Genomic DNA, 25,444 nt, shown 5'->3' on the forward strand with positions numbered 1-25,444 from the left:
CCGACAAAAAACAAAACGAACATACAAACAAAACAAATAAACAAAACCAAAACGCTGCTTATGCAATAAATAAATAATTAATCTTCAGATATTTATTCTGTCGGATGTCAAAATTATTATTTTATTCGTAAAAGACATTATGGAGGATCTCCTATGCACAAATAATAGACTACGTCTTTGGATTACATATTAATGTAATTAAATAAAAATCTAAATTGACGGTGTCTTAAAATTTCCACAAAGTAGTACATACAAGTGCAGGAGTTATCTTATAGTATTGAAATCTATTTTTAACCCAGCAAACCTTCAACATCGACAAACGCTCCCTAACGTTATGTTTCATTAACCTTCTAGACGACCTTTAGGAATGCTATCTAAATATTAATAATAATAAGAGTAGTGATTTTTCTTATGGATGTTAATATTATAATACTAGTATAAAACTATACTCTAATGCTAGTAATAATAGTAGTACAGTTATTGCCGCAGTAGATACTAGTATCGTTAGTAAACTCCGTCCAGTGGTCAAGTCTTGGTGTACAAAGCAAGCGCTCATGTAGTGTTGCTCGTAAAGCGCTTGCGTCAAATGTTTTTTTTTTTGAAGGCCCGACTAGCCAACGTGCTAATCCAACATTTGGAACGTTAGAGGAATTTTCACAATTACTAACCTTCTGAGAATATTTTTATTCTTTTAAACACCGCCTGATTAAAGGTATGTATACCTGGGCATGTGTAGATTTATCTTGAACTTTAACTTTGCCCGCTAATAGTTGAGTGTTGTTTGTTAAGTAACGCCAGGTTGCGCTAATATTAGCTTAGCCTAAGTCTATGCCGGGGACACTGGAGCGTGCTCGGTGCTAGCTTTAGCTAACTAAGCTGCTAGTTTTTTGGCCGCATAAACAGTGAACAAATTAACTCGTTGTAACACAATAACAATACGTGGCTCCTGGGACTTTATAATAGTCACCCTACAAACGCCATCCCATTGAGCTAAGCTAAGTTTAAGTATTGTTGCTGCTGGGCAGCAGAAGTCACCGACGGGTACTTCAAATTCATATGACTAGATACCAATGAACATCGCTGTGCTTTCTCACTTATAGTGTTGTTGGGTTAAACTAATCTTTTTACAAGTTTGGCTCTTTGTTCTAATTTACATTGTTTAGAGGACTTGATTTAATTACACATCTGGTGCTGCTGATAACGGGTATCTTGGTTCTTTCTTCAGGTTGGTCCAGTTCACTTCCACAATGTCCTTCCCCCCTCATTTAAATCGGCCGCTGTTGCCACCTCCAGGCATCCCTCCTCAGTACACAGGCTTCCCCCCAGGTAAGCACCCTTCTGTTTGGCGTTCATCTGTTTTGTTTCAGGTTTACCACAATGTCATTATTAAGAGGCATATTCGCAACACGGTAGTTGAGATTCGCTACATTACTGAAAATATTTGAGAATCGTTTTACTAATCTGCAGTCATAGATCTTAAGTGAAAATGGTGTAATTGCTTGTTGCATGTTTTCTTTGGCTGTTTCAGGAGCCCCTATGATCCCAGTTCACATGGGTATCATGGCCCCCACACCAGTAATGGTTTCTTCAGTACCAGTGCTCAGCAAGCCTGCAGTCCCTAAGAGGGAAACCATTGCTGTGATTGCCAAAGACAGTGATGAGAACAGTGGCCCCACCACAACAGTGTTTGTGGGGAACATATCAGAAAAGGCTTCAGACATGTTGATCAGACAGCTGCTGGCGGTAAGATGGGGAACACCCATTCTATTTGTAGAACTACACCAGCAAAGGCAGACACCCTCTTAAGTTGACAACTTTATTTTTTCTTTGTAATTATATAGAAATGTGGAATTGTTTTGAGCTGGAAGAGAGTACAAGGAGCCTCTGGCAAGCTTCAAGGTAATTTTTATTATTAAAAGATGAAGAATATCTAGATACATGGCAAACCGTCAATTCAGTCTATAAATAAACATTTGATCATGCCCTTATGTCTATTTATATGTCAATATTTGTTCCAGCTTTTGGTTTCTGTGAGTACAAGGAGCCAGAGTCCACACTGCGAGCCTTACGACTGCTTCACGACCTCCAGATTGGAGATAAAAACCTACTTGTGAAAGTTGATGCCAAGACAAAAGCACAGCTGGATGAGTGGAAGGCCAAGAAGAAGACTGCAAATGGGGTATGAATTTTGTAACAGCAATTCAAATAAATGTTTGCAACAGCTAGAGAAGGTGAAAAATTGCTAAACTTGACTCATTTTATTGACAGGATAAAAAGAGTGAAGATGCAGGAGAGGATGAGGAAGAAGTGTTAGATGAGGAGACAAAGAAGAAAGATCAGATTATCAAGGGCGCCATCGATGGACTGATGCGGGAATATGCTGCGGAACTTAATGCACCTTCACAGGATGATGAGTCCCAGCGACGAAAGAGAAAAAAGGAGAAAAAAGAAGAGGTGCTAACCTTGATTAATTGTTAACTTGTGCTACTGTTTTGTTTACTCCTTAGCTTGAAAGTGAGCATTGTTATTTCAACCTGTCAATGCGTTGTTTTTCCTCAGGATGACATAAACACTATTGACATGGAGGAGGACAAGAGGGACCTGATTTCCAGAGAGATTAGTAAATTTCGTGACACTCACAAGGTAAAGTGGCTTCTTTGATCTTGTAGTTGACATTTCAGGTTTTGGACAGCAGTTCACTCCTAGAGCTTGCACATTTAGTTGACACAGTTTTTTTTTTTGTTTTTTTTTTGCCCTAACTCAGTAACATGCATACTCTACTATAGATTGGCGGTCCCTAAAACAACACCACCAAACATATTATTCTGCCCTAAACTATATGAAATGTTTTATTTTCAATGTTTGAACACTACAAGTGGGCAGACAGCTAGTGTATTCTTGTCACCTTTCTCAGGCGTGATTTGACACCTGCCACTATTGCCAAACTATCTAGGTGTGACCATTATAGATCCATATCTTCATTCATCACACAAAAATGCATGGAGACGATGTAAAGTTACTTAAAAGCTAATCTATTCATTAAACCCCACCATTATGATAGTGATCATATGGTGACTAAAGCAAGATGAATCTCAGAGCTTTGGAAAAAGTTGCCAGGATAGGATGTAAGTATCAGCCTTCATTTACTATATACATATACTGGGCGTCCCCCTCTTGAGGACTTGCATTGGGGCAACTGTGCTGCTCAGTTGTGTGTGTGTGTGTTGGCCTTGATTTAGCCAACCTTTCCACCACGCAAAGACAGTTTCCCTAGATCATCCTGAATTTATGACAGCATTGGTGCTTCACTCGAAAGCTGATGAGTCAGTGAACCTGTGCGAGTCCTCTGTAAATTATGGTCTGTCATAATGGTGTTCATGTTGAAGCACAAGGACTCAGTAACTACTGCAGTGACTTTGGCTGTAGCCTTATTATTCTAGTGTGGGGTGGGGGCGCCCTCTCCACAGCAGTAAGATGATCTGAAGACTAACAAGGTACGTGCTCTCTGTATGTTTTGTTGTGGAATTTCTTTCTTCTCTCTCTTCCATTTGATAAATATCTTACTCTCTCTGCATTAGTTTTTATTTTTTTATGAACGATTAGTTAGTGAGTTTATTCAATCAACTGTTTAAATTCTAATTTTTATTAAAACAACAGGGACGGTAGCAATCTAGTTGGGTTTTGGATGCATAACTGTGGTTTGCTTGAAGTGTCCTCCAGCTGTAATCGTGATCTTGCCAAAACAGCGTTTAAACAAAGGGAGAAATTTCTGCTGCCTGTTGTGACCTACCATATTTGGGCTGATTGATTTTTAGCCCCAGAGGAAAAAAAGAAGTCATACTTAATTCAATATCATTATGATTATTTAATGTGGTTAATCAGTTTTTAGTGAGTGACTTTGCAGGGAGTGAATTCAGGCTTTTTATGGGGAAAGAAAATTAAAAGAAGCACTTAAATGCTGAAAGTATTTTTGCAAAATGTTTTAATAATACCAGATTTTTCTTTATAATTATAAGTTTGCCTAAATATTACTGCTTATATACACCCATACATGCTTACTATAAATAAATAGAATTAAATTTATTTTTTACATGGTCGCATGTTTATTTAGCCTTGGCAGACAATGCAGAGGTAAGTAAAAAAAAAAAAAAAAATTAAAAGAAAGGAAAAAAACACCTAACGTGAAATCATAGATTTTAATTAGAGCTAGGGTATTAAATAATATAAAGACAATTTAACTGGAGCGTTATAGATTTTTAAAATAATTAACATCTATGTTATCTCTGTCATGTCACATGTTTCTTTCTCTTGAGATGCATAACACCCAAGGCTTTTAATTAGTTAGTTATTGTAAAGACCAACTGACTGCATATGACTTGTACAAGAAAACTTTGTAAAGTTATTTTCCATCTAACCTCAAATACAACAGTGCCAATGTAAGAGGAATGCAAAATGATGAACATAGTATTATATTAAGGCTCAGTATATTCAATCATTGTTTTTAAAAGTCTTATTTTGCATCAGATGCCAGTATAACTGCAAAGGAATTCTGGTTAAAGCCTTGTGTGTGATGTCCATAAAACCAGAGTTTGGTGTGTATGTGTGTGTGTGTGTGTGAATAATCAGTCCTGAAGAGCTCCTGAAGACTTCTGCAGGGGTAAGACCGTTTCTACAATTTCATTTATCTGTTCAGAAATATAACTGATGTTCATAATGTTTATTTTTTTGATTTTAGCAAAAATACCAAATGCCATGTTACTCATTGAAGGAAAGGCTGTTGTTGTTTGATGACGATGATAATGATGATGCTTAAGCAAGACAGAATCCCATAACATTTTTCCCTTGTATACCGTGTGACCTGCTTTCCTCCCAGGCCTAACTTAAAAGGCTTGTAAGGGCAGCGAAGGGCTGAGTCCATAGTTCAACACCTGTAAGTCACAAATAACTAGTTCAAAAAAAAAAGACTGATGCCTGTTTTCTGTTTTTGTTTTCCTTGTTCTGAGAGGAGGACTCTTAAGGAGACAAAAAGCATTGTCATTTCCCGCGTTTTCTTTTGTTTTTGTTTTTTTTGTTATGAATGCCTCAAGTTGGATATGTTCCACGGGTCTTTAAGGCCATTAAAGTGGTTTCCAGTTCTATTCTTGCTAAGCTGTAGTTTATGCTGCAGGCTTCAAGCAATAAACTTTGTCCTATAGTTTTAGATTAATGTTGAAGCTGTCTCTCTGTGGGGGGAGAGCTTTTTGATTGTTCCTGGTTTTCCATTTAGGATTCTGGCTTCTTATACAAGCTTTGCGCTGATTAGCAAAGAGCATGTTCATCTATGAAACCAAAACCTGGAAACCACTTGATCTGTGCACAGCTGTGAATTGGTTGCAGGGGCTCCCTGCATCTTGTGTGGCATAAGCTGAACCTGTCTGTATTTTACTCTGCAGAAACTTGAGGAAGAGAAGGATAAACGAGAGAAGGAGCGGCTGGAGTTTGAACGTGAAAGGAGGGAACGGGAAAAAGAGCGAGAGCGGGAAAGAGAGCGGCGGGACCGCGAGAGGGAAAAGGAGCGAGAGCGGGAACGGGAGAGGGAACGAGAACGTGAGAGAGACAGAGATCGAGACAGAGACAAAGACCGTGACCGCAGGACCAGGGAAAGGGAACGAGAGCGAGAACGGGAGAGGGAACGAAGCCGTGACAGGAGTGCCGACCGCAGCCGATCCAGGTGAAGCAAAAAAAACCCAGAATAATGTATAAAGACACATGTTGCAATTAAACACATGCAAATGTTTGCAGGTACTTTGCTGGTGACTGAATTCTGACAAGTTTCTGCAAGCTGATTTTCTCAGGATTTAATTGAAACCGCTTGAATTTTAAATTGAAATGTTAAAATTCATATCATCTCATTTTGATGAAACTCCTTAAGACTATGTACCATGCTTGATCAACACCTTAGTACTTGGATTTGCCATGTGTTTCTATATGGTCACAAATAAAAGAAAATGTATCTATGATTTCATTGTTGCAGGGAGGTCAGCCGAGACAGAGACAGAGAAAAGAAGAGAGACCAAGAGGATGAAGAAGAAGCATATGAACGCAGGAAACTGGAGAGGAAACTTCGAGACAAGGAAGCAGCCTATCAAGAGGTGGGACTGGCTGTGCTAAAAATGATAAAAGCCATGCGCTGAAGAGCAATATAAGCTATCCTACTAGCAGTGAGGTCACAGCTTCTATTTCCTACTATACAAACTGTTTGTCTGAGAAAGTCAATACAAGCAGTAAAATTCAATTAAAATGATTCTTTATACGTCAGAAAAAATCCAATAAATCTTCAGCATCATTTCTATTTTTAGCAGAGTAACAGCCCTTGTATTACTCGTTTACCTTAGCTAGGGGTAGTTCTTGTGTGATGTTTGCAGCTTGCCTGACAATATATTTGTTGTAGCGGCTGAAAAACTGGGAGCTGAGGGAGAGGAAGAAGGCACGGGATTATGCTAAGGAAGCTGAGAGAGAAGATGAACGCCGACGAGAAATGGTAAGCGGGTTCTGAATGATCACTGGTTCTGTACTATTATACAAGTTAAGTTCATACTGTATTTATTTAACTTGGGATTTGTATAGCAAAGTAACTTTGGGGTTAACTCTGGGGTTACAGAGTTAAAGTGGTTTATTTATTACCAGACTACATTGATATGTTGCGCTGCAGACTTAACCTGCTCTGGTAAAGGTTAGAATAGAGATAAGAGATGAACACACAGAGCCACAGCCTTCAAACTAATCAGTTTTCTGGAAATGGTATTGCCTTGTTTGGAGAAACCTTTGGACCTCAGGGTGCAGGTAGTTGGAGGCTTTGTATGTTTTTGAGATGGTCTGCACCCTAAGCCTTGTACTCGCCAAATTTAATTTAAGATTTGCAAGAAGGCTAAACCTGCTTACTAGTTTGAATTCTTTACTAACAGACCCACTAACACACCCTGTTCATCTGAATGCACTTATAGTTAGACCCAAGGCTGCCTTATCGAATTGATAACCACCTTTGTGTAAATGCTTAGCCTAATTTTTTTTATCTTGGTGTGATTAAAGCCAGATAAGGAAGTCATATCCTGGGTATGTTGATTATATTTTATAGCAGAGCAGTCAGTTTTTCCCGCAAAACTACCTAAACACGTCTGTTTTTCAGTTTTAAGCTAAAACGTTGAAATGTTGTCTTTGTGGGATGCATTTAACGAGTTTGAAGTCTGCTATTTTTGTCAGTTAAAAAGAATTCCACTTCATATCTTGTGTTGTCCATGCTGTGTTCATATGATTTAGTTTACTAATTCAGACAGGTAGAATTTGTTAGAAGTAATTTTTGTGGAGAAGTTCATTTTTGTCCTTTGTTTTCATTAGATTAAAGAAGGCAAACGGTTAAAAGAGTTTCTTGAAGACTATGATGATGACAGAGATGACCCCAAGTATTACAGGTGAGTGTTAACCCAGGTCATCAAAAACAAATGCACTTATGCAGGATCCTAATTGGCTAATTATAGGTCACTATAAATCCACTCTAACAAATTTCCTATACATATAATGTTGTTTGCCATACACTGCCGATTTCCTGTTGCCACCAGGCAGCACTATGAATGTGACCTAATATTGACACATACAGTGAAGGAATTCAAATTCAAAATTCAAATTCAAATTTTATTTGTCACGTACACAGTCATACACAGTACGATATGTAGTGAAATGCTTGGACAACTGCTCGTGACCTAAAGAAAACAAAAAAGGAAAGGCTATGAATAAGATAGGAAATAAATATGAAAAATTAAAAAGGGTAAATTTAACTAGGAAGGAATAAAATATAAATTAAGGTTAAAAAGGAAATAACTGTACAACACAAATTAGAATGAAGGGTAAATTTAACTGGGAAAGAATAAGATAAAATATATAAATTAAAGTTGAAAATAAAATAACTGTACAACAAAATACACAATATAGAACTATATAAGAATGTATGAAGAAATATAAATATATACACAATAACAGCAGCTGTACAAGTATTAACTGGAAATGAAGAATATAATGTCCAGTGTTGTGCAATCCACATTATGTCTTGTGCAGTGCAAATATGCTTAAAGTGATTTAAGTGATGAAGTGAAAACAATGTCCAGAATGTCCAGTGTGTGTGTAAGAACTATATGTGTGGGTCAGTACTGTGTGGTGGTGTGATTGAGAGACCGTATCGCCTGCGGGAAGAAGCTCCTCCTCAGTCTCTCTGTGTTGGTCTTCAGGGAGCGGAATCGCTTTCCTGACCTCAACAGAGAGAACAGTCTGTTGTTGGGATGGCATATCTCAAAATTTTATGGTAGTGGCTGCAAGAGTTTTACATGACATTTCCAGATGGCAATATGTAACCATATTCATAGCCGCTAATCTATGATTATAGTTAAATACTGCCACGCCCATGTTCAGAGGCAGACCCTTATCAAACATGAGAAGTTTGGTTAATGAGTGAATTACAGGAAATTAAAATTTCATGGGGAATGATTGAAATTTTCTATGGCAACATAGGGGCGCTCTTCAGTGAAAACTTAAATCCTTTGCAATTTACCTACAAGAGTTTTTATTTATTTAATTTTATTATTTATTTATTTATTTTTGTGTGTGTACCGTGCTGTGTTACGTATGTTTATTAAATGTTATACATATACACACAACACAGCAGCGGGGCTCCTGTTTTGCAGAACGGTGCTATAGAGTCATTTTGCTCCACCCATGCACATGCCCATAACATGTGTATATTATCAGTAGACCTGACACGTGCAAAATTTAATTAGAATTAGAGCATGTGTAGGACTTTAAATAAGCCAATTTCTTTTCTTATTATTCTTTTTCTTTTTTTTTTCCTTTTTTTGGGGGGTAAGAAATAAAAAAACCAAAACAAAACAGAGCATACACAATAGGGCCTCCTCACTATCAGCAGATCCTGTGTGACCCACATGTGGCTCATGGCAGCGCATGCAGTACTGCAGCCATTGTTCTGAAAGCTGTTATTTTCCGTATGACCCCTAGGGGCAGTGCACTGCAGAAGCGTCTCAGAGACCGAGAGAAGGAGATGGAGGCGGATGAGCGTGACAGGAAGAGGGAGAAGGAGGAGCTGGAAGAGATCAGACAGAGGCTGTTAGACGAGGGACATCCAGACCCAGACGCAGAGCTACGCAGGGTATGCTTGTCTGTAATGTAATATAAATGTGTGTGTTTGCCTGTATCTGTCTGAGCTGAGTGGGGCATGCTGTCTGTTGTCTGTGTGAAGGTCACTTTATCGTCTGAGTCGCTCTGCACATTATGTACGTCTAGCTGTCATTATCTGTTGACCTTCTTTTCTGTAAAATGCTGTGATTGGATGATTATTTTCTGCATATCTGCCTGTTATTGGTCCAGATGGAGGAGGAAGAGGAGGAGCGTCTGAGACAACCTCCCATCGTCCAAGAGCCAGAACCTGAGGAGGAACGTGAGCGCCACAGGGGTTCACGAGATCACCGGGAGCGCCGACAGGAGCCGGAGAGGGCAGATTCACGCTCACGACCCCCCCAGTCCGACAACGAGGTGGAAGAGGGTGAGGAGGAAGATTATGACAACGATGAAGACAACCCAGACGTGAAACCACGCCTAAAGCCCACAATGCGACCAATCACAGCAGCGCCTTCTGTGTCATCAGCCAGTGGGAATGTGTCTCCCAACACGCCCGGGGAAGAGTCACCCTGTGGCATCATCATCCCCCATGAAAACTCCCCACCTGAGGCTCTTCCGCAAGAGGAACACCGGCCAAAGATTGGCCTCAGCCTGAAACTGGGTGAGTCTAAAAGATCTTTTACCTCATTACAGAATGAACAGACACACAGCATACCCATGTAAATATGAATTCAATAATCGATTAGTTGATGGGCAAAAAGTAGCAAAATGTTCAATAAGTGATAAAAAAAAATTCATAACAAGGAAATAAGTTTTTTGCATTTTTTTTAAGTTGCATTCTATAGACAAATAATTGTTTAAAACTGGTTTTAGGGTAAAAAAAAAAAGAATAATAGGTGATGTGTTGCTTTTCTTCAGGTTTTGATCTTGTCTGAATGTAGTCAAGGTAATTTGGCACCTGCTACACTGTTTGGTTAGTGTGAATTGGACTGAAGGAAAGGATATTTCTATATTTTAATTTATTTTGAAGCTAAATAACTTCATAGGAGCAAATCTATAATACACAGATTCCTACATGGATCAGGCCGTGTTCCAGAAAGCATGTTTAACAAACTCTGACTCCCGTCCACTTCATTGTTTCTGTCACCTCAGTGTCTTCACTTTGAGTGTTTGTGGGTATTTAAAGAAAGCCATCATCAATGGAGCTCAAATACCAATATTCACCATGGCAACAGATAATTAAAGAGCAGAGCCTCAATTTTCATCTAGTGGACTGAGGAATATGAATATGAATCATGAAATTCGTCTGAAAAACAGAGGGGGACTTATTTTAATCGGTGTCATCTGCTCAGGCATCATTTATCAAACCTAATTTTCCTTTAATAGATGAAATCTGGCAGAATTCCAGTTTTACATCTGATGTTTTCTTGAATCGAAATTTTAATCCGACAGTAACAAAATGGAAGTTATGACAGTGTTTTTAGTGTTTTTAATCAGGTACATTTTTGCAAGGTAATGTGCCTGAATATGAGCTTTGATATGAACTATATGAATGTCAGGCAGGTGTTTCAATTGTTTCAACATTTTCAGATGCTGTTAAGGGCGTTTAAATAACTCTGGGGTTGCAGAGACAGAATTCTTGCTCCTTAACTACAGACAGAACAGTAGTTAAACTCTGTGTCCTTGCCAGGTGCCACGGGAAGCCCCAGTCAACCCAACGCCGGCAAGAGGAAGAAGCTTCCGGTGGACAGCGTGTTTGACAAATTTGATGACGAAGAGGCCGATGAGCAGCCGCGCAAGAGGAAGCTGGTGCCCCTGGATTATGATGATGACAAGAGCCTCGGGGTGGACGGTGCTGGACTTTCCAGCATAAAGGGAGCCAATGCTGAGGAGAAACGCAAACACATCAAGAGCCTGATTGAAAAGATTCCCACCGCAAAGCCCGAGCTCTTCTCGTACCCACTGGACTGGTCCATGGTTGACACGGTGAGGAGAAGAGGGACAATTTGTGGCATCTCACTGAGTGTGTCTTATTTTTAATCCATTTATAATTAAGCAAGTTAGAAAAGAAAACCTGTGCTAAGAATATTTTACTCGCAGGATTTAAATGATCAAGGAGGGTCAATTCACAACCTTATTTTCTGCTTATTGCTAAAAAATAATATAGAAACGGTGAATATTTCTCTTTGTCATCCCTTTTCCTACAGACGTTAATGGAACGGCGTGTTCGTCCCTGGATCAATAAAAAGATCATTGAGTACATCGGAGAGGAAGAGCCAACGTTAGTGGACTTTGTCTGCTCCAAGGTAATAGACATGTCACTAGTTGACATCTGTCTTAGAGAAAGTGGAACGATTAAAATGTAAACTTTCTGATATTTTCCTCTGTGTACTTTCAGGTGATGGCCCACAGTACACCGCAGACTATCTTGGACGATGTTGCCATGGTGAGCAAAGACACAGTTTATAGATGCTTGTTTATGTGGTTTCTCTGTGATTGTATTTCTTCTGAAATTTATACTGAGCATCAAAACGGGGAAGGAAGGTGATTTAAATGGCTTTGGACGTAGCATAGTTTTTGGTGCCACAAGCATGGTCTAAATATTTCAGAAACTGCTGATCTGCTGGGATTTTCCCATATAACCACCTCTAATGTTTGAAAAAGAGAAAATATTCAGTGAGTGACAGTTCTCTGGGTTCAAAAGCGTTGCCAGGCTGCTCGAGCTGATATGAAGGCCACAGTAATTCAAGTTTCCCACTTGTTACAAATAAAGTATGCAGAAGAGTATCTATGACTACACCGTGTCAGACCGTGAACCTGAATGGGCAAAAGCAGCAGAAGACCACTCCTGTCAGCTGAGAACAGGAAACAGAGGCTTGGATCACACACCGTCTCATTAAAATCAGACAACAGAAGATTGAAAAGTATTGAGTGATCTACTGAATCTTGAGTTCTGCTGCAGCAGTCATATGGTAGGATCAGAATCCTACCTTATATCAACAGTTTAGCTTGATGGTGGTTGCGTTATAGTGTATGGGGATATTTTCTAAACCCGTTTTAGATCCCTTAGTACCAACTGAGCATCACCTAAACTATGCAGCCTACCTGTGCATTTCTGCTGAACATCCGTGTACAGTGTACTCGCCTTCTGATTCCAGGAGGATGTGTCACAAAGCTCGTATCATTTTAAACTGGCTTTTTGAACATAATAGTGAGTTCACTGTACACAAATGGGCCTCCAGTCACCTGATATCAAACTAAGAAAGCACCTTTTGAGATGTGAAAAAGTGCAAGATTCACATCATATCAGCAAAAATCTCAGCGCAGTGGTTCTAGCGCCTTTAGTAAATCAGGGACATCAAGAATTAAGGCAATTCTGGAGGCAAAAGAGTGCAACAGGTATTAGCACGGTGTACCTAATGAACTGAAGAGTATGTTAGTTCCATCTGATTTAAGATGTGTGGGGGGAGATTTATGAGGGGAGATTTCAGGCGCACCTCTTATCGATCAAGGTGAGTGCCAGATAAAAATGTAACCCTTTAAGGCAACTGAAATTGTAACATTTGACTAAGAGTTCAAGATCTTTAAAGAAACTGGCCTTGAAATGTTTTAATGTCTCTCATTCGATGGCACAAGTAGAGCCATGTCAAATGAGATGTATTTTAATTAGCAGTTCATGGTCAGTATTTTAACATATTCACCTTTTCCACATACACGTCATGAGTTTTGGTTAGTCCTCTAAGTTTCTTTCGATATCTAACTTTCCGTTTGTTCCGGGTCAGGTTCTTGATGAAGAAGCTGAGGTCTTCATAGTGAAGATGTGGCGGTTGCTCATTTATGAAACTGAAGCAAAGAAGATTGGGCTGGTAAAATAATCGTTGGCTGACTGAAGATGAATTCCTCTTCTCCTTTACCTTCATTGTGTATAATACTGTAGCGAATTTATGTCACCCCAGAAGACGTGACTGACCATACCAGTACAGACTGTAACTGCAGATTCTGCTCATTCTCACATTTGCACCAGTTGTTAGGTCTTTTTTTTTTTTTTCCCCTCCTTCTTCTGTTTAAACATACTCAGGCTGCATCCACCTCCTCCACTCTGCAGGTGCTGATTGTGTCTATGTGCTTTTGTGTATATACAGTTTGTCATTATTTGGTTATGAAGAAGCTACAGCTCTGGCCACCCAGGGTCACTGTGTTGGAGATGAGACCCTTTAGTCGCATACTTTTTTTTTTTTTTTATATATATACATGCCAACACACACCGAGTGAGAACAGTTTGCAGGTTTGCTACAAACAGTTCACCATTTCTCAAACTATTCTTTTGAGTTGTGAAATTGGGCTTACAGTTGAATGTGGGTTGGTTAAGTAGGCACAAACTAAAGCGTATGAATGACTACAGCTATGTTTTTAAAATAATTACAGGGGTATTTATTAAGGGTTTTTGGATGCAACTGAATTTTATTTCTGTAATCAGTACACACAAATTCTTCCCCTCTCCCTCAATTTCTTGTCACATTCCTGACGAACAGGCATGTTGTTTTCAGACCATCTCTAAAACATCTAGTTGTCATTTAAAATGTGTCTACTGACAAGACCCATAGGCACTGTGTCATCCTCAATGCTGTAAAAGCACACGTCATAACCACTATAGGAAAATGAGCTAAGAACGAAAACAATTGAAATTGTGAAGATGCTCTCCATTTGTTTTTGTATTGGTGAACATTTGAATAAATAATTTTTATAATCATTTGACTTGAGATCTAAGTTTTCTGAATATTAAATCAATGTTGAGGGGTTTTGGCATTCATACGCTGATATACAGTCAAACCTATCTCCAGTTGGCTTCATTACAATCTCTCTATTTGAGAAAAACAAAACTAAAAGGCGAGAGTAACGGACAGGATTTACCTTTAATTCATCCAATAATAATTGCTGCTTTTTGGGAGAATAAATGTTATTTCTTGTTGGTGGAACAATTTAATTAAACTGACAAAAAGGCATTGAGATCAAAACTTCCAGATCTTTATTGATACGATGGGAGCTAAACAAGAGCCAGTAAAAACCCTTTAACTGGAAGAGAATCAGCACATAAAGTCACCGCTGGCCGGTGTAGAGACAGACGAAGCATATGCGTTTCCCCTTCAGTCAGTCACATCCAGCGAGCAGCCGGAGATAAAGCGGCGTGGATACTGAAGACACCGGGCTCTTAAAGCAAGAGGTAAAATGAAAGGCCACAGCTTGAAAACAGCTTTTCTTGTCTTAGAGTTATTTAATCAAATGGGGTACTTTATTAAAATAAAAACTATAAGTGATGTTTAACTTGTAATTTAACCATCCTTGTGTCCGTGTCTGGTTAAAAAGACCGCGTTTCAGTTACCTTCTTCTGAGACAAACCTCTCTTGAACAAACTGGGATGTTGCCAATAAAAATAGTAACACCAGTTAATGGTTGCAATGTGAAAGTTAACATCTGTTGGACTGGGTGACTGAGGCCAGGTCTGTCCACGTTTATTTTTCTTCTTTCCTCCTTTGATGCTTTTCTCCCCACCAGCTTTCCAAAGAGGACCGACTCTTAATCCTCTGCTTTGGCCTCCATCTCCTCAGCGTCGTCGTCTCCATCCACCTCGGCGTTCTCGCGCTCTAACCTCTCCAGCTGCCGGGCGAGCTCTGTCTCATCCGTGTCCGTCACCACCTTAGGCTGCAGGACAAAGTTTACAGTATAGGCAGATGAGCTAAAGACAAACATGTCCATCCATCCATTCGCTTCCGCTTCTCCTTTTCAGGGTCGCGGGGGGCGCTGGAGCCTATCCCAGCTGTCATAGGGCGAGAGGCGGGGTACACCCTGGACAGGTCGCCAGTCTGTCGCAGGGCCAACACACAGGGACAGACAACCATTCGCACTCACATTCATTCACACATTCACACCTAGTGGCAATTTGGATTATCCAATTAACCTATCCCCACAAGCTGCATGTCTTTGGACGGTGGGAGGAAGCCAGAGTACCCGGAGGGAACCCACGCAAACACGGGGAGAACATGCAAACTCCACACAGAAAGACCCCGGCCTGATGTTGGAATTGAACTCAGGACCTTCTTGCTGTGCGGCAACAGTGCTTGCCACCGTGCTGCATGATCATGCCAAGACAAACATGATCATGAAAAAAAAAAGAAGAAAGAAAGAAATCATTCACCTCCATCTGGATATTAAACACGCCCCTCTTCTCTTCAATCTTCTCCTTGATAGCAGCCATGGCCTGGTTGAGGACAGAGAGGCCCTCTGTGCGCTCCAGGGTGGTCGTCGTCATCACATAGCGAGGGGGAGCGATCAGGTTGATCTGTAGAAGGTAAACACCATGAGAGACAGATCCAAGTAGAGCCTACAGCTAGAGACTTTTTACTTCTTGATGGAAGAGAGAAGGATTACCTTGATGGGCATGGCCTCTGTGGAGCAGCCTAGCCCAGCCCTCAGAGCTTCTTTCACGGCGTCGATCCCCTCGTAACCATAGCACGCCACTTCAATGTCTGCACGAGGTAGAGGAGGTTATCTTCACATTTCTAATTTATTCCTAAGTCCAACTGAGAAACACTGTGAGTAAACAGTCACCTGCTCTGATTTTGACAGCCTGTGGAGTGAGTCGCCTGTTGATGTTATCAATCAACACATTCCTCTCCTCCTCTGTTAAATCCAGGCCATCCAGAATAGCAGGATCTCTGCAGAAAGCCATCAACATGTAAATGTGTGCACACACTGAACAACCTGTGTTTCATTTTAATAAGAGGTGCTGAAATGAGAACTTACGATACAGCCTGTTTGAAGACATCATAAGCGCCGTATCCTGGCCGCTTGTATTTCTCGTCGAAGACCCATGCGGTGCGCTGGTACAAGCTCTCTAGCTGCTCGTCCTTACTGTACTCCAACACCTCTGCCACGTGTCGCAGGATGCTGTAAACCTGCAAGCACTTTCAAAATCAGCTCAGCGCAAACAAACAAGATAGACATTTACAATTTCTTACAAATACACGTCTCACTTGTCTCACAATATTATAATGAACGCCTGAACCAAATGACCACTACTTTGACCACAACAAGGCTCAAAGGCAAGTTCCATCTACCTTAACTTTACACAAGACAAGGAAGTCCTCTCCAGGCTGGGCAACTTGCACCAAAATGACCGAGACAGATAAAAAGCACCTGACCAACTTACAGTTTTAGATTTGGTGAATTTATCCTCACACTTGATGGCCTCCTCTGGCGAAACTCTTCTTTTTGATAAATCAATGTATCCTGAGAAGAAAACAGAAGGAATGCAAAAAAAGCTGTTTTAGTGCAGCAAGTAGTTTCTTACGATTAGGAATGATACGATTAACTAACAGGGATTCGATGGCCACTTGCTGGTCTAAGTTTCAAAATGTGCTCGTCTTTATTTCCTCATTACCACCTTTGCATTTCCATCCTGTGTCTCTACTCGAGTGTCGGTACATGGATCACAGGTCAAATCTGCACAACTATCTATATAAAGAAAATAGCCACGTAATACGAGTCAGATGAGCTGCATATTTTGCGATTAGCAGAAAATGTCCAGTTCAGTAACTCAGTTCAAAGTGCTCATGCTTAATTCATGTCAGTTTTGTTTTTCCTTTTTTTTTTTTTTTTTTGAATGTATGAAATATGCCGATGTGTTATAAACTCAAAAATCATCATCTTCATTCATCTTATAACGAGCCTCAGTTCACCCACTCTCTCAGACAAGCTGTTTAAGGCAAACTTGCATCTGATTGGGCTGCTGCTGGTGGGTGGAGCTGCAGTTCCCACAGAACTTTTGAACAGATAAAGATATCACCTTCTAGTGACATCATACAGAGCCGAAAGCACAAGAAGGGTCTGAAACGGTGCATTAAAAAGCAGCCTGAAGCCTGAGCTTCAGGAATTACTCATACATATGGTGACCTCATCAGGTCCCCTTTAATTATTCCAAATGAGATATTCTGTGTGTCATGTGAGACTGTCCTGACATTAAACTGGTGAATGCTATAACATAATGCAAGTTATTGATCATATTACCAACCACAGCCTGTCTCAGTCCACCTGATGTCACAGAATAACACCTCTAGCTTCAATTCAAAAAAGGAAATGTGGACCACACAAAAAGATCTCATTTCATATGGTTTTTATTCCACCACTGCCCTGCAGATCCGACACACCGCCAGTTTCAACTATACTAATCTACACTCACCCTTCTCTTTGTCTACTCGGATGACGACCACGCACTCGTTGCGGCCTATGCGGATGAGCTTGTTGATGGAGCGGATACGTCGACGCGACAGCTCGCTCAAGAGGATCATGCCCTCGATGTTGTTGTACTCCAAAAGGCTGACGTAGGCACCCATCTCAGCGATGGACCTCACGTTCACCATCACGACATCCTCCACCTCTGGGAACCGGTGCTGGTAAAATCGACAGCTGAGCCCCGGCATTGCTGTGAGGTCAGAAACAGTTAAGAAGACAGGGGGAGCTTAACGTCTGCAAGTCATGGCACAAATCTTCACTTTGCAGTTTTAAACACTGTGAAAAGTGCTGCTCGGCCTGTAACTTGGTGTTTCGGTACTAATAAATACAGTTTTTATTCTAGTTAATAAAAAAAATAGTCAATAACTTGTAACTAGCATCTCTGCCTCCACTGCTTCAGTTTTCACCAAAGGTTGTTTAAAAACAAGTCCCACAACTAAACACAATCAAAGCTCAACATTAAATTAGCAGAGAACCATGTATAAATTATTTCATTCTGGTTTTCTTTGTCTTTTTTAATCTCAATCATAGTGATTTGTGAATAATCTGTCACACCATCCCTCTGACAATCCTCCTTTTAGATGTAGTGAAAGAGACATGCAGAGCACGTGTCAGAGCAGATGCTAGAGACAGAATGAGAGGATCTGGTGTGGTGACCCCTAAAGGGAGCAGTCACCTACAGCACCTACAACGTAACCTAAGTAAAGGACCCATGACCCATTCATGCTTGTGTATGGTCTATTACGTGTTAATTACTTAATGGTTGTGAATCAGTGTTTTATATGTGGGGTCAGCCACAAATTATAGAGCCAATGATTATTATTCTCTCACTAATAAAATACAAACTATGCTGTGAAAAAGTAGACAGAAATGCACAAGAGGACTCAAAAATACAGAACAATCGTAATAGTTGTGGGCTGCGTCCACACGATGTCTAATTACATGTCAGGTTACAACATAGGCTTTCAACACAGAAGCACAAATCCCTTGTTACCAGGGCACATCACCGTGTTAACTTCTAGATTAGCTTGTATGAAATCACTGCCTAATGACCAAACAAACTCTCCTTGAAACAGCGTCATCATTCCATTCAAGATCTCCTGAACATTTTTCTGTTACAAACACTCATACCGCTGACTGGTCTGCAGCAGCCGTGCTGCTGTCGGCCTGTATTATGTGTATGACCACTTTATATTCTTCTAATATCACAGTTGTCTCCTCTTTAAAATCAACGTCCCTGCTGGCAGTAGGCTTATCCAGGTTTATGACCGATTGGATGCTGCTAATGCCAACTCTCTCATGTAACTGCACTTGTAGCTAGACTGAGATGACAAATAAGGGGACAGCCTTGCTATTCCCCAAATCTTTTGCTTTTAACATCCTGTAGTCCCTGTAACCTGAGGACAGCAGCCTACCCCCTGGAGTGTTTGACCCTTAGATCCTATCACCGTTGTTTTCCCATTCTTTGATCTCATCACTCCTGATTGTTGTCTTTAAACTCTAGTATCTTCTGCTTCTGTTTAACATTTACATATAAATCATCTCCTAGTGATAGTCCAGTGTGTGAATGTGTGTGAATGGGTGGATGACTGAATGTGTAAAGCGCTTTGGGGTCCTTAGGGACTAGTAAAGCGCTATACAAATACAGCCCATTTACAAATACCATGCCTCTTTGGTGGGTCAGAGTTGGCTCATCTTCCAGGACCCACTATCTGGGCTAGTATATGGCTAGTCCATTTCTTTGAGAGTTGATATCACATCAAGATGATAACCACCTTGATGTGATATCATGGTTATGCAGGCCACAGACAGGCAATTGGGACACAATGTCAGCAACCACAAGTACTCTGAGTTTGAATAACAATCTGTTGGGTGTAAAATGCTGCAGTCAGCCAATTAACATCAACCCCTTTCTACATCAGAGTATTTCAACTATACACTGCAGTGCCTGTAAACTCAGCTACCAGTAAAGACATTCCTTTATGGAAGAACACTGTAATGAAAAATATCACTTTTTCTATTTTACTCAGATTTTAAAATATTAGCTGTGGTCATTTTTAGAGGCTTTAACCTATAAGAAGACTTTGGCCATACAGATGTTTTCTCTCTAATCCTTAGTCTACTATCAAGAAAGGTGTGGACAAAATAGAGAGATACCTTCAATATTAAACGAAAAGTCTCAGGATGTTTGAATGGAGCCACTTATGTGTGTTTCTCTGTTTTCCCACCGAACAAAATCCAATGCCCAGGTTTAGCTTATAAAAATATCCAGGACATAAAATAAAAGCAGCGAAATGAAACAAACTTCTGCCATTTGTCGTTTTCTCCTGTTGCTGTGAATGGACTGATGTAACGCATCATCATCGCAGAAAAATCACTTACTGTTTAAAAGACAGAATCGGCGACAAAATATGGACACAAAAAGCTGCTTACCAAATATTTAGTACGTGTTACCAGCGACTGTATGACTTCCTAGTTATCACATTTAAAACCACGAGAAGAATGTTCATTCAAGCGCAGAAACGCTTTCTTTCAACATCAGTTAGCTTCCCAGCTAATAACCCGGTGCCCAGCTCACATGCGGAACACGCAGGCTAAGCTGTTAGCCGGCTATCTGCCAGTTCCGATCGTTCCCCAGTCCCCGCCAAACGACATCTTCATAAAACAAACTCACCTGTGTCATAAGGTTACAGAACGACGCGCCTGAATGTTCCGTGCTGACTTTGTTTAAATGTCAGATTCGGTTTTCTTTCTGGTGTTTTTTTTTTTTAATGAGTAACTCGGGCCCGCTAGCTCACATTCATGGGTGTGCTAATTTGTCGACCCGGAAAAGATCGTAGGGACCTTCCACACTGGCGCATGTGCAGAACGAGTTTGGTTCTTTGGTCACATGACGCGGAGGGCCAGCTGATCATCGCCGACAAGATCACGACCGTCAACTCGATCTGCTCTTCTAATCCTACACGAAGAGCAAGATTTTAGCTGTTATATGTCTAGATTAATAATTCAGGATTCGAGCTAAAGTTGTAGTGTTGATTTAGGGAAGCGGGAGTGAACTGAAAATCTCAGTAATCGACAAAAAACGGAAAGATGTCTGGAAAAGACAGGATCGACATATTCCCCTCCAGAATGTAAGCAGCTTGTGCGATGGCTAGTTGCTAAAGCAATGTAGCTTCGTTAAAGCTCATATACCACTGTTTTGTTGACATATTTGCTTTTATATATGAAAGTTGTGGATAATTTTCTGCATGCATTTGAAAAGCAGGGATCGCCGTTTTGTTTTGTGCCAAGGTTACCGTTTAAAAGAGGAAGAATCCTGCTGCTGTCATGTGATATTTCTAACATTATCCAAGTGTGAGCTGTCAGTCGGAGAGACTTCATTTTAATCTAATTTCACCTGCTTCCAGTTATATTACATTTAGGACTACTGAAACTGTAAAACACCGAGGTTTGACCCTTTTATCAGGTCCTGGGTGCAAATATCAGTGAGCTATGTATGTAGAGGAGTGGTGCAGATTGTGTTGTTCCTTACCTTGTTTTAAAAATAACGCTATTACACAAATCACAGCATGTGACACCTTCTGTCCGTAGACTCTTGGATCAGATAAGATCTCCTGAAAAAAAATCTGAAATTTTTGAAAATTTCTAAAATTCTGAAATGGTGAAAAACAGAAGAAATCTCAGGAAAATTAATGGGATCTCTCTTCCATGATGGGAAGGGATTCAGCAGATGTTGTACAGCATAGAGCAACAAAAGTAAATTTATATTATAGACGATCAGGATGACATCGTTAACAATCTAACATGTAACAATCTGTGAGTAATGTGACACAAAAGTGGGCTTGAATGTTGATGGCTGTATATTTTCGGCTGCTCCCTTATTCACAAAGATGGATCCACAGAAGATGGATCCCCATATTTAACTGGTCTTACTCCAGGGATCTCTAACCTTTACACTATGGAGCCATGTTAAATTCCAACACAGGCCTAAGGCAGCATATGAGTCACCTGCTCAAGTCTGGAAAGAGCTGGGGAAAGATTCTGATTTGGAAAATCTTATTCAGCCTTTATTTAAATTGAAAGTTATCAGTCATGATAATTTAAATGAAAAGTCAATGAACAGTCAATGACAAGTGAGTTACAACTACTTAGCCATTTAGCAGATAAAATTCAACTTGTCAGCAGCTCATTGTAAGGTCTCCCACCAGAACTACAACACATGGACTTATATATTAGCTAGATGAAAGAGACGAACAGATACTACTACTTATTCATTTTTAAGGTAAGATAGCAAATGGCTGGATGAATTACAACCCAGGCCTCCACACTATAGCCCTATAATATACAGGTTTTCCTGCTAAAACCAGTGAACCACACTGGTGCTCCAGAACAAACTACTACTCTTGACAATTAGCATTTAGTAGCCTGGTAGAAGAGGGAACAGAGGAGTTTCAGTAGTGGGGTTTTTTCCGCTTCATGGGCGCAGGATAGCCCTGACCTGAGGGCATTGAAATAAACTCACTAGAGAGAATGTGGCCACCTTGATTAATAAGACCCTTTTCTTTCTGAACTACACGTTTCTTTGGACTTGGTACTCTTGGAGTATAAGACTTTAATAATGCTATTAAGGCTGTTCCTGTCCTTCAGAGATGACCCATTGAACCAGTATATGAAATGGGGAAAATAAGAAGCAAATCCATTTTTAAAAAAAGAGCTTTAACAAGCATAGAGGTCGAGAGAGAAAAGAGGAAAATCTGCCGGTTTAAAAAAAAAAAAAAAAAAAAAAAAAAACTGGGGTGAGGGTATCAACTACCAGAGAAGAGAGACAGAGACCTTGGGATGGCCTAAGGTCTGAGTGAAAACATGACAAGGAGATGAAATGAATGAAACTTGGTTGTGTCATTTTACCCCTAATTTAACCATCTGATTCAAATAGTGTTAAAAATATGTGGGTTTTCTCTGGATTTGCAGGGCTCAGACCATCATGAAGGCTCGGCTGAAGGGAGCACAGACCGGCCGCAACCTGCTCAAAAAGAAGTCCGATGCCCTCTCCATGCGCTTCCGTCAGATCCTTCGCAAAATTATTGAAGTCAGTTTAAAATGAGCCTTCGTTTTTGGTCCTAATGTGGTCAAAAGAACCGATGATGCAACAAATACTTTATTCATACATCATGATCTTTGGTTGGAGGCTGTAGCTCATGATAATGCTCAATTAATCTGATACTAAGAGGTGTTTCTATAGTAATTAATTGGGTACCTTCATTGTTATAAACTAACAAATTACAGCCAGTCTGAATCAAAACCTCATGAAATAAAATCTTCCTGAAGGCTTTCAGCTACATGTTTCCCAAAAGTGTGTTTATTTATACTTTTAGACTAAAACCAAGATGGGAGAGGTGATGAGGGAGGCTGCCTTCTCTTTGGCTGAAGCTAAATTTGCTGCAGGAGACTTCAGGTAAGAATGAGAATAACGTGTCAGCGACGTGATGATGTGTTCTGGTGCAGATACACAAGCAACTTCCATCTGTTGTTTTTGGCCTACAGCACAACTGTAATCCAGAATGTTAACAAAGCCCAGGTGAAGGTCAGAGCCAAGAAAGATAATGTGGCAGGTTAGCATCAAAAAATATTTTCTCATTTTTAATCATTTTTTGTTTTGTTTTGTTTAAAATATCTGCTGCTTTTCTTCTTTTAGGTGTCACCCTTCCAGTATTCGAACACTACCAAGAAGGCGGAGACAGTAAGTCCAGTCACACGTCTGAGTTTGGTGTAACTCTACATCGGGTTTGAAGGGAATCGCAGAGAGCGCTCACCCCACGATGTGTTTGTGTCTGTCAGGTTATGAGCTCACCGGTTTGGCGAGAGGAGGAGAGCAGCTCTCGAGGTTGAAGAGGAACTATGCCAGAGCTGTGGAGCTGCTTGTGGAGTTGGCCTCCTTACAGGTAGGAGGCGCTGTTACATATTAAAAGCATGCTTTATAGTTAGGGTTTTTTCCCCCCAGTGGTATTATCATTGAAAAAAGCACAATGTAACGTCCCTCATTGAAACTAAAATTGTATTGATGATCTCAAATGTAACTGTGCACAATGTGAGTGTATAATCAAAGGCTCACATCCTAAATGACCAAAACAACTCGTGAAAACAAAGGGGTAGCGTCTCCCGCTATAGTTTGTGTATTCCTGCTGTGTGGCATATCACTACAACATTACCACAAAGGATACATTCGTACACTGAGCCTGTGTGGATTAAAGATGCAGATAAAATGTAATCTATACTCTAGAAAAGCTGAAGTTTAAGTGGAAAAAATTGCTCAATTTTGGTTTGCAGACATCTTTTGTCACTCTGGATGAAGCCATAAAGATCACCAACCGCCGTGTGAACGCCATCGAGCACGGTAAACACACTTAACATTCAACTGCAACCTTTTATTAATACATTTATTTATTAATTAATTTTTTAAATAAAAAAAAAAGGGTTGGTGCAGGTAAAATAATTTTGAATCCGCTTTGCAGTGATTATTCCCAGGATTGATCGCACCCTCACCTACATCATCACAGAGCTGGATGAGAGGGAGCGAGAGGAGTTTTACAGGTGATGATGTTTTCTGTCTGCCTCGTGAAGGTTTTAGTGCATAAACCTAAAAAAAAACTTATCAGGAGGCATCTTTTGCATGTTTATTAGATATTCTTGTTCCAACTGGCTGTCCACAGCTCCGAATTCATTCTGTCACTACCCCAGCAACTTAAGTCCAAAACCAGACTGCCCAATCCTCAACTTTTGGTTATAACACAGAATGTTCTCTGCTTTGCCAGACTGAAGAAGATCCAAGAGAAGAAGAAGCAGCTAAGGGAAAGGACGGAGTTGGAAATAGCCGCCCGTTTAGCTGCTCTGGGACCCATCGCTGAGCCCGCCAACATGCTGACAGAGGAGGCGGATGAAGATCTGCTGTTTGAGTGAGGAACATTACAGGCCACCGACTTCACTAATCCTTTTATTTATTCTGTGCCTCTCTGGCCACGTCTGCGTGTCTTTACGTCAGCGATGAAAGTTGTTTGTTTCTTTTTTTGTGTCCACGTCGTGATGATTAGTTCTGAGTGTTTCCAGATGTGTACAGGGATCAAAGTGCTGTTCGGTATAATACACAAGTGAGACCAAAGCAGTCTCTAACAAATTAAGCAAATATTACAATGAATATGTTTACACATGGTGTGCAAGTGATGATAAAGAAGCGTCCCGGGTGACCGATCACCTTGTAGATATTCAAGTTTTATCATATATAGAGGCATTGCATGCTGTACAGCTTAAAGTGGTTGTGGATTTCAGAGGGTGCGAGTGTGCGCCGTGGAGACCCGTCCTGCTGCTCACTTCATATCGTGCGGTTCCTGTTACCTCACTGCAGGCTGTTTACCATTTCACCAGAAGCCCCAATGTGACCCTGTTGTAAAATGTGATGTGCAAGTCAAAACAGCCCAACACTTCATCCAAATAAAGATGTTCTAAATATTCAACCACTGATTGAATTTCTTTTTTCCCCACTGAAGGGAAAACATTTTAAGTTCCATATGTGAAGACTGCTAAGAGACTGCTTCAAAACCTTTAATCAAGTGCAAATTATACTGTGTTTAAGCAAAATTAAATGTTATCTTTTTTCAAAGGAGATCCATTTCAGAGGTGTTCTCACTATTGGATACATCCCATTTAAGTGAGAGGAGAAACTGAATAAGGAACTTATGTTAGTTACCCAGTGGCTCTGGCAAGAGTGGCACCACAGTAGATTTAGACACATTAACACTGTGTTGAAAAATGTTTTTAACTGCAATCTAAACTTATGAAAGAAAAAAAACTCTAGCATGCTGATAAGTCTTTTGCCAGTTTGGTCAAATTTGTTTTGTAAACGTGCCTGATGGCCTTGATGGACATGGTTATTGCTTCCTGTTCTTAGCTGCAGCCGGTTTGATAGTCTACTGCTGTCACCCATCTGCTTCAAGGTTCAATT

At 40.3% G+C, this 25,444-nt stretch overlaps 3 protein-coding genes across 4 annotated transcripts; 2 read left to right on the top strand and 1 right to left on the bottom strand.

Moving 5' to 3' along the window:
• Positions 1–553: 553 nt before the first annotated feature.
• rbm25b (RNA binding motif protein 25b) lies at positions 554–13,914 on the top strand. Its single transcript, XM_080883497.1, has 17 exons — positions 554–712; positions 1,226–1,326; positions 1,529–1,743; positions 1,842–1,899; positions 2,019–2,179; positions 2,269–2,454; positions 2,560–2,643; positions 5,433–5,710; positions 6,014–6,131; positions 6,431–6,520; positions 7,375–7,448; positions 9,040–9,190; positions 9,409–9,820; positions 10,850–11,145; positions 11,367–11,465; positions 11,558–11,605; positions 12,942–13,914. The coding sequence occupies exons 2-17, from the start codon at positions 1,248–1,250 to the stop codon at positions 13,032–13,034; spliced, it is 2,442 nt and encodes an 813-aa protein (XP_080739623.1). The 5' UTR covers positions 554–712; positions 1,226–1,247; the 3' UTR covers positions 13,035–13,914.
• Positions 13,915–14,162: 248 nt separating this feature from the next.
• eif2s1b (eukaryotic translation initiation factor 2, subunit 1 alpha b) lies at positions 14,163–20,283 on the bottom strand. 2 transcript variants are annotated; one of them, XM_080883500.1, is made up of 8 exons: positions 20,123–20,283; positions 17,396–17,638; positions 16,367–16,446; positions 15,961–16,112; positions 15,766–15,872; positions 15,586–15,683; positions 15,353–15,496; positions 14,163–14,859 (listed from the first exon to the last, which is right to left on the bottom strand). In XM_080883500.1, exons 2-8 carry the CDS (start codon positions 17,634–17,636, stop codon positions 14,734–14,736), a joined length of 948 nt encoding a protein of 315 aa, XP_080739626.1. In that variant the 5' UTR covers positions 17,637–17,638; positions 20,123–20,283; the 3' UTR covers positions 14,163–14,733. The 2 variants fall into 2 exon arrangements, with proteins under 2 accessions (XP_080739626.1, XP_080739627.1); XM_080883501.1 differs by lacking the exon at positions 20,123–20,283 and adding an exon at positions 19,882–20,038.
• Positions 20,284–20,348: 65 nt separating this feature from the next.
• atp6v1d (ATPase H+ transporting V1 subunit D) lies at positions 20,349–24,956 on the top strand. The gene is made up of 9 exons (XM_080883502.1): positions 20,349–20,579; positions 22,420–22,537; positions 22,824–22,903; positions 22,993–23,060; positions 23,144–23,188; positions 23,287–23,390; positions 23,776–23,842; positions 23,961–24,039; positions 24,261–24,956. Exons 1-9 carry the CDS (start codon positions 20,539–20,541, stop codon positions 24,403–24,405), a joined length of 747 nt encoding a protein of 248 aa, XP_080739628.1. The 5' UTR covers positions 20,349–20,538; the 3' UTR covers positions 24,406–24,956.
• The last annotated feature ends 488 nt before the right edge of the window (positions 24,957–25,444 follow it).

The sequence above is a fragment of the Rhamphochromis sp. 'chilingali' genome (assembly GCF_963969265.1).
Source record: "Rhamphochromis sp. 'chilingali' genome assembly, chromosome: 5".
In the NCBI taxonomy this organism is placed as follows: domain Eukaryota; kingdom Metazoa; phylum Chordata; class Actinopteri; order Cichliformes; family Cichlidae; genus Rhamphochromis; species Rhamphochromis sp. 'chilingali'.

What these genes read in the sequence shown, in the direction of transcription:
- rbm25b (XM_080883497.1), top strand. Translation starts at nt 1,248, where the DNA reads ATGTCCTTCCCCCCTCATTTAAATCGGCCGCTGTTGCCACCTCCAGGC. An exon ending in GATGACCCCAAGTATTACAG is followed by an intron (nt 7,449 to 9,039) that starts GTGAGTGTTAAC and finishes TATGACCCCTAG; the next exon opens with GGGCAGTGCACTGCAGAAGC. An exon ending in TGGACTTTGTCTGCTCCAAG is followed by an intron (nt 11,466 to 11,557) that starts GTAATAGACATG and finishes GTGTACTTTCAG; the next exon opens with GTGATGGCCCACAGTACACC.
- eif2s1b (XM_080883500.1), bottom strand. Translation starts at nt 17,636, where the DNA reads ATGCCGGGGCTCAGCTGTCGATTTTACCAGCACCGGTTCCCAGAGGTG. An exon ending in AATTCACCAAATCTAAAACT is followed by an intron (nt 16,113 to 16,366) that starts GTAAGTTGGTCA and finishes AAGTGCTTGCAG; the next exon opens with GTTTACAGCATCCTGCGACA. An exon ending in TGTTTAATATCCAGATGGAG is followed by an intron (nt 14,860 to 15,352) that starts GTGAATGATTTC and finishes TTTGTCCTGCAG; the next exon opens with CCTAAGGTGGTGACGGACAC.
- atp6v1d (XM_080883502.1), top strand. Translation starts at nt 20,539, where the DNA reads ATGTCTGGAAAAGACAGGATCGACATATTCCCCTCCAGAAT. An exon ending in GACATATTCCCCTCCAGAAT is followed by an intron (nt 20,580 to 22,419) that starts GTAAGCAGCTTG and finishes CTGGATTTGCAG; the next exon opens with GGCTCAGACCATCATGAAGG. An exon ending in CAAGAAAGATAATGTGGCAG is followed by an intron (nt 23,061 to 23,143) that starts GTTAGCATCAAA and finishes TTCTTCTTTTAG; the next exon opens with GTGTCACCCTTCCAGTATTC.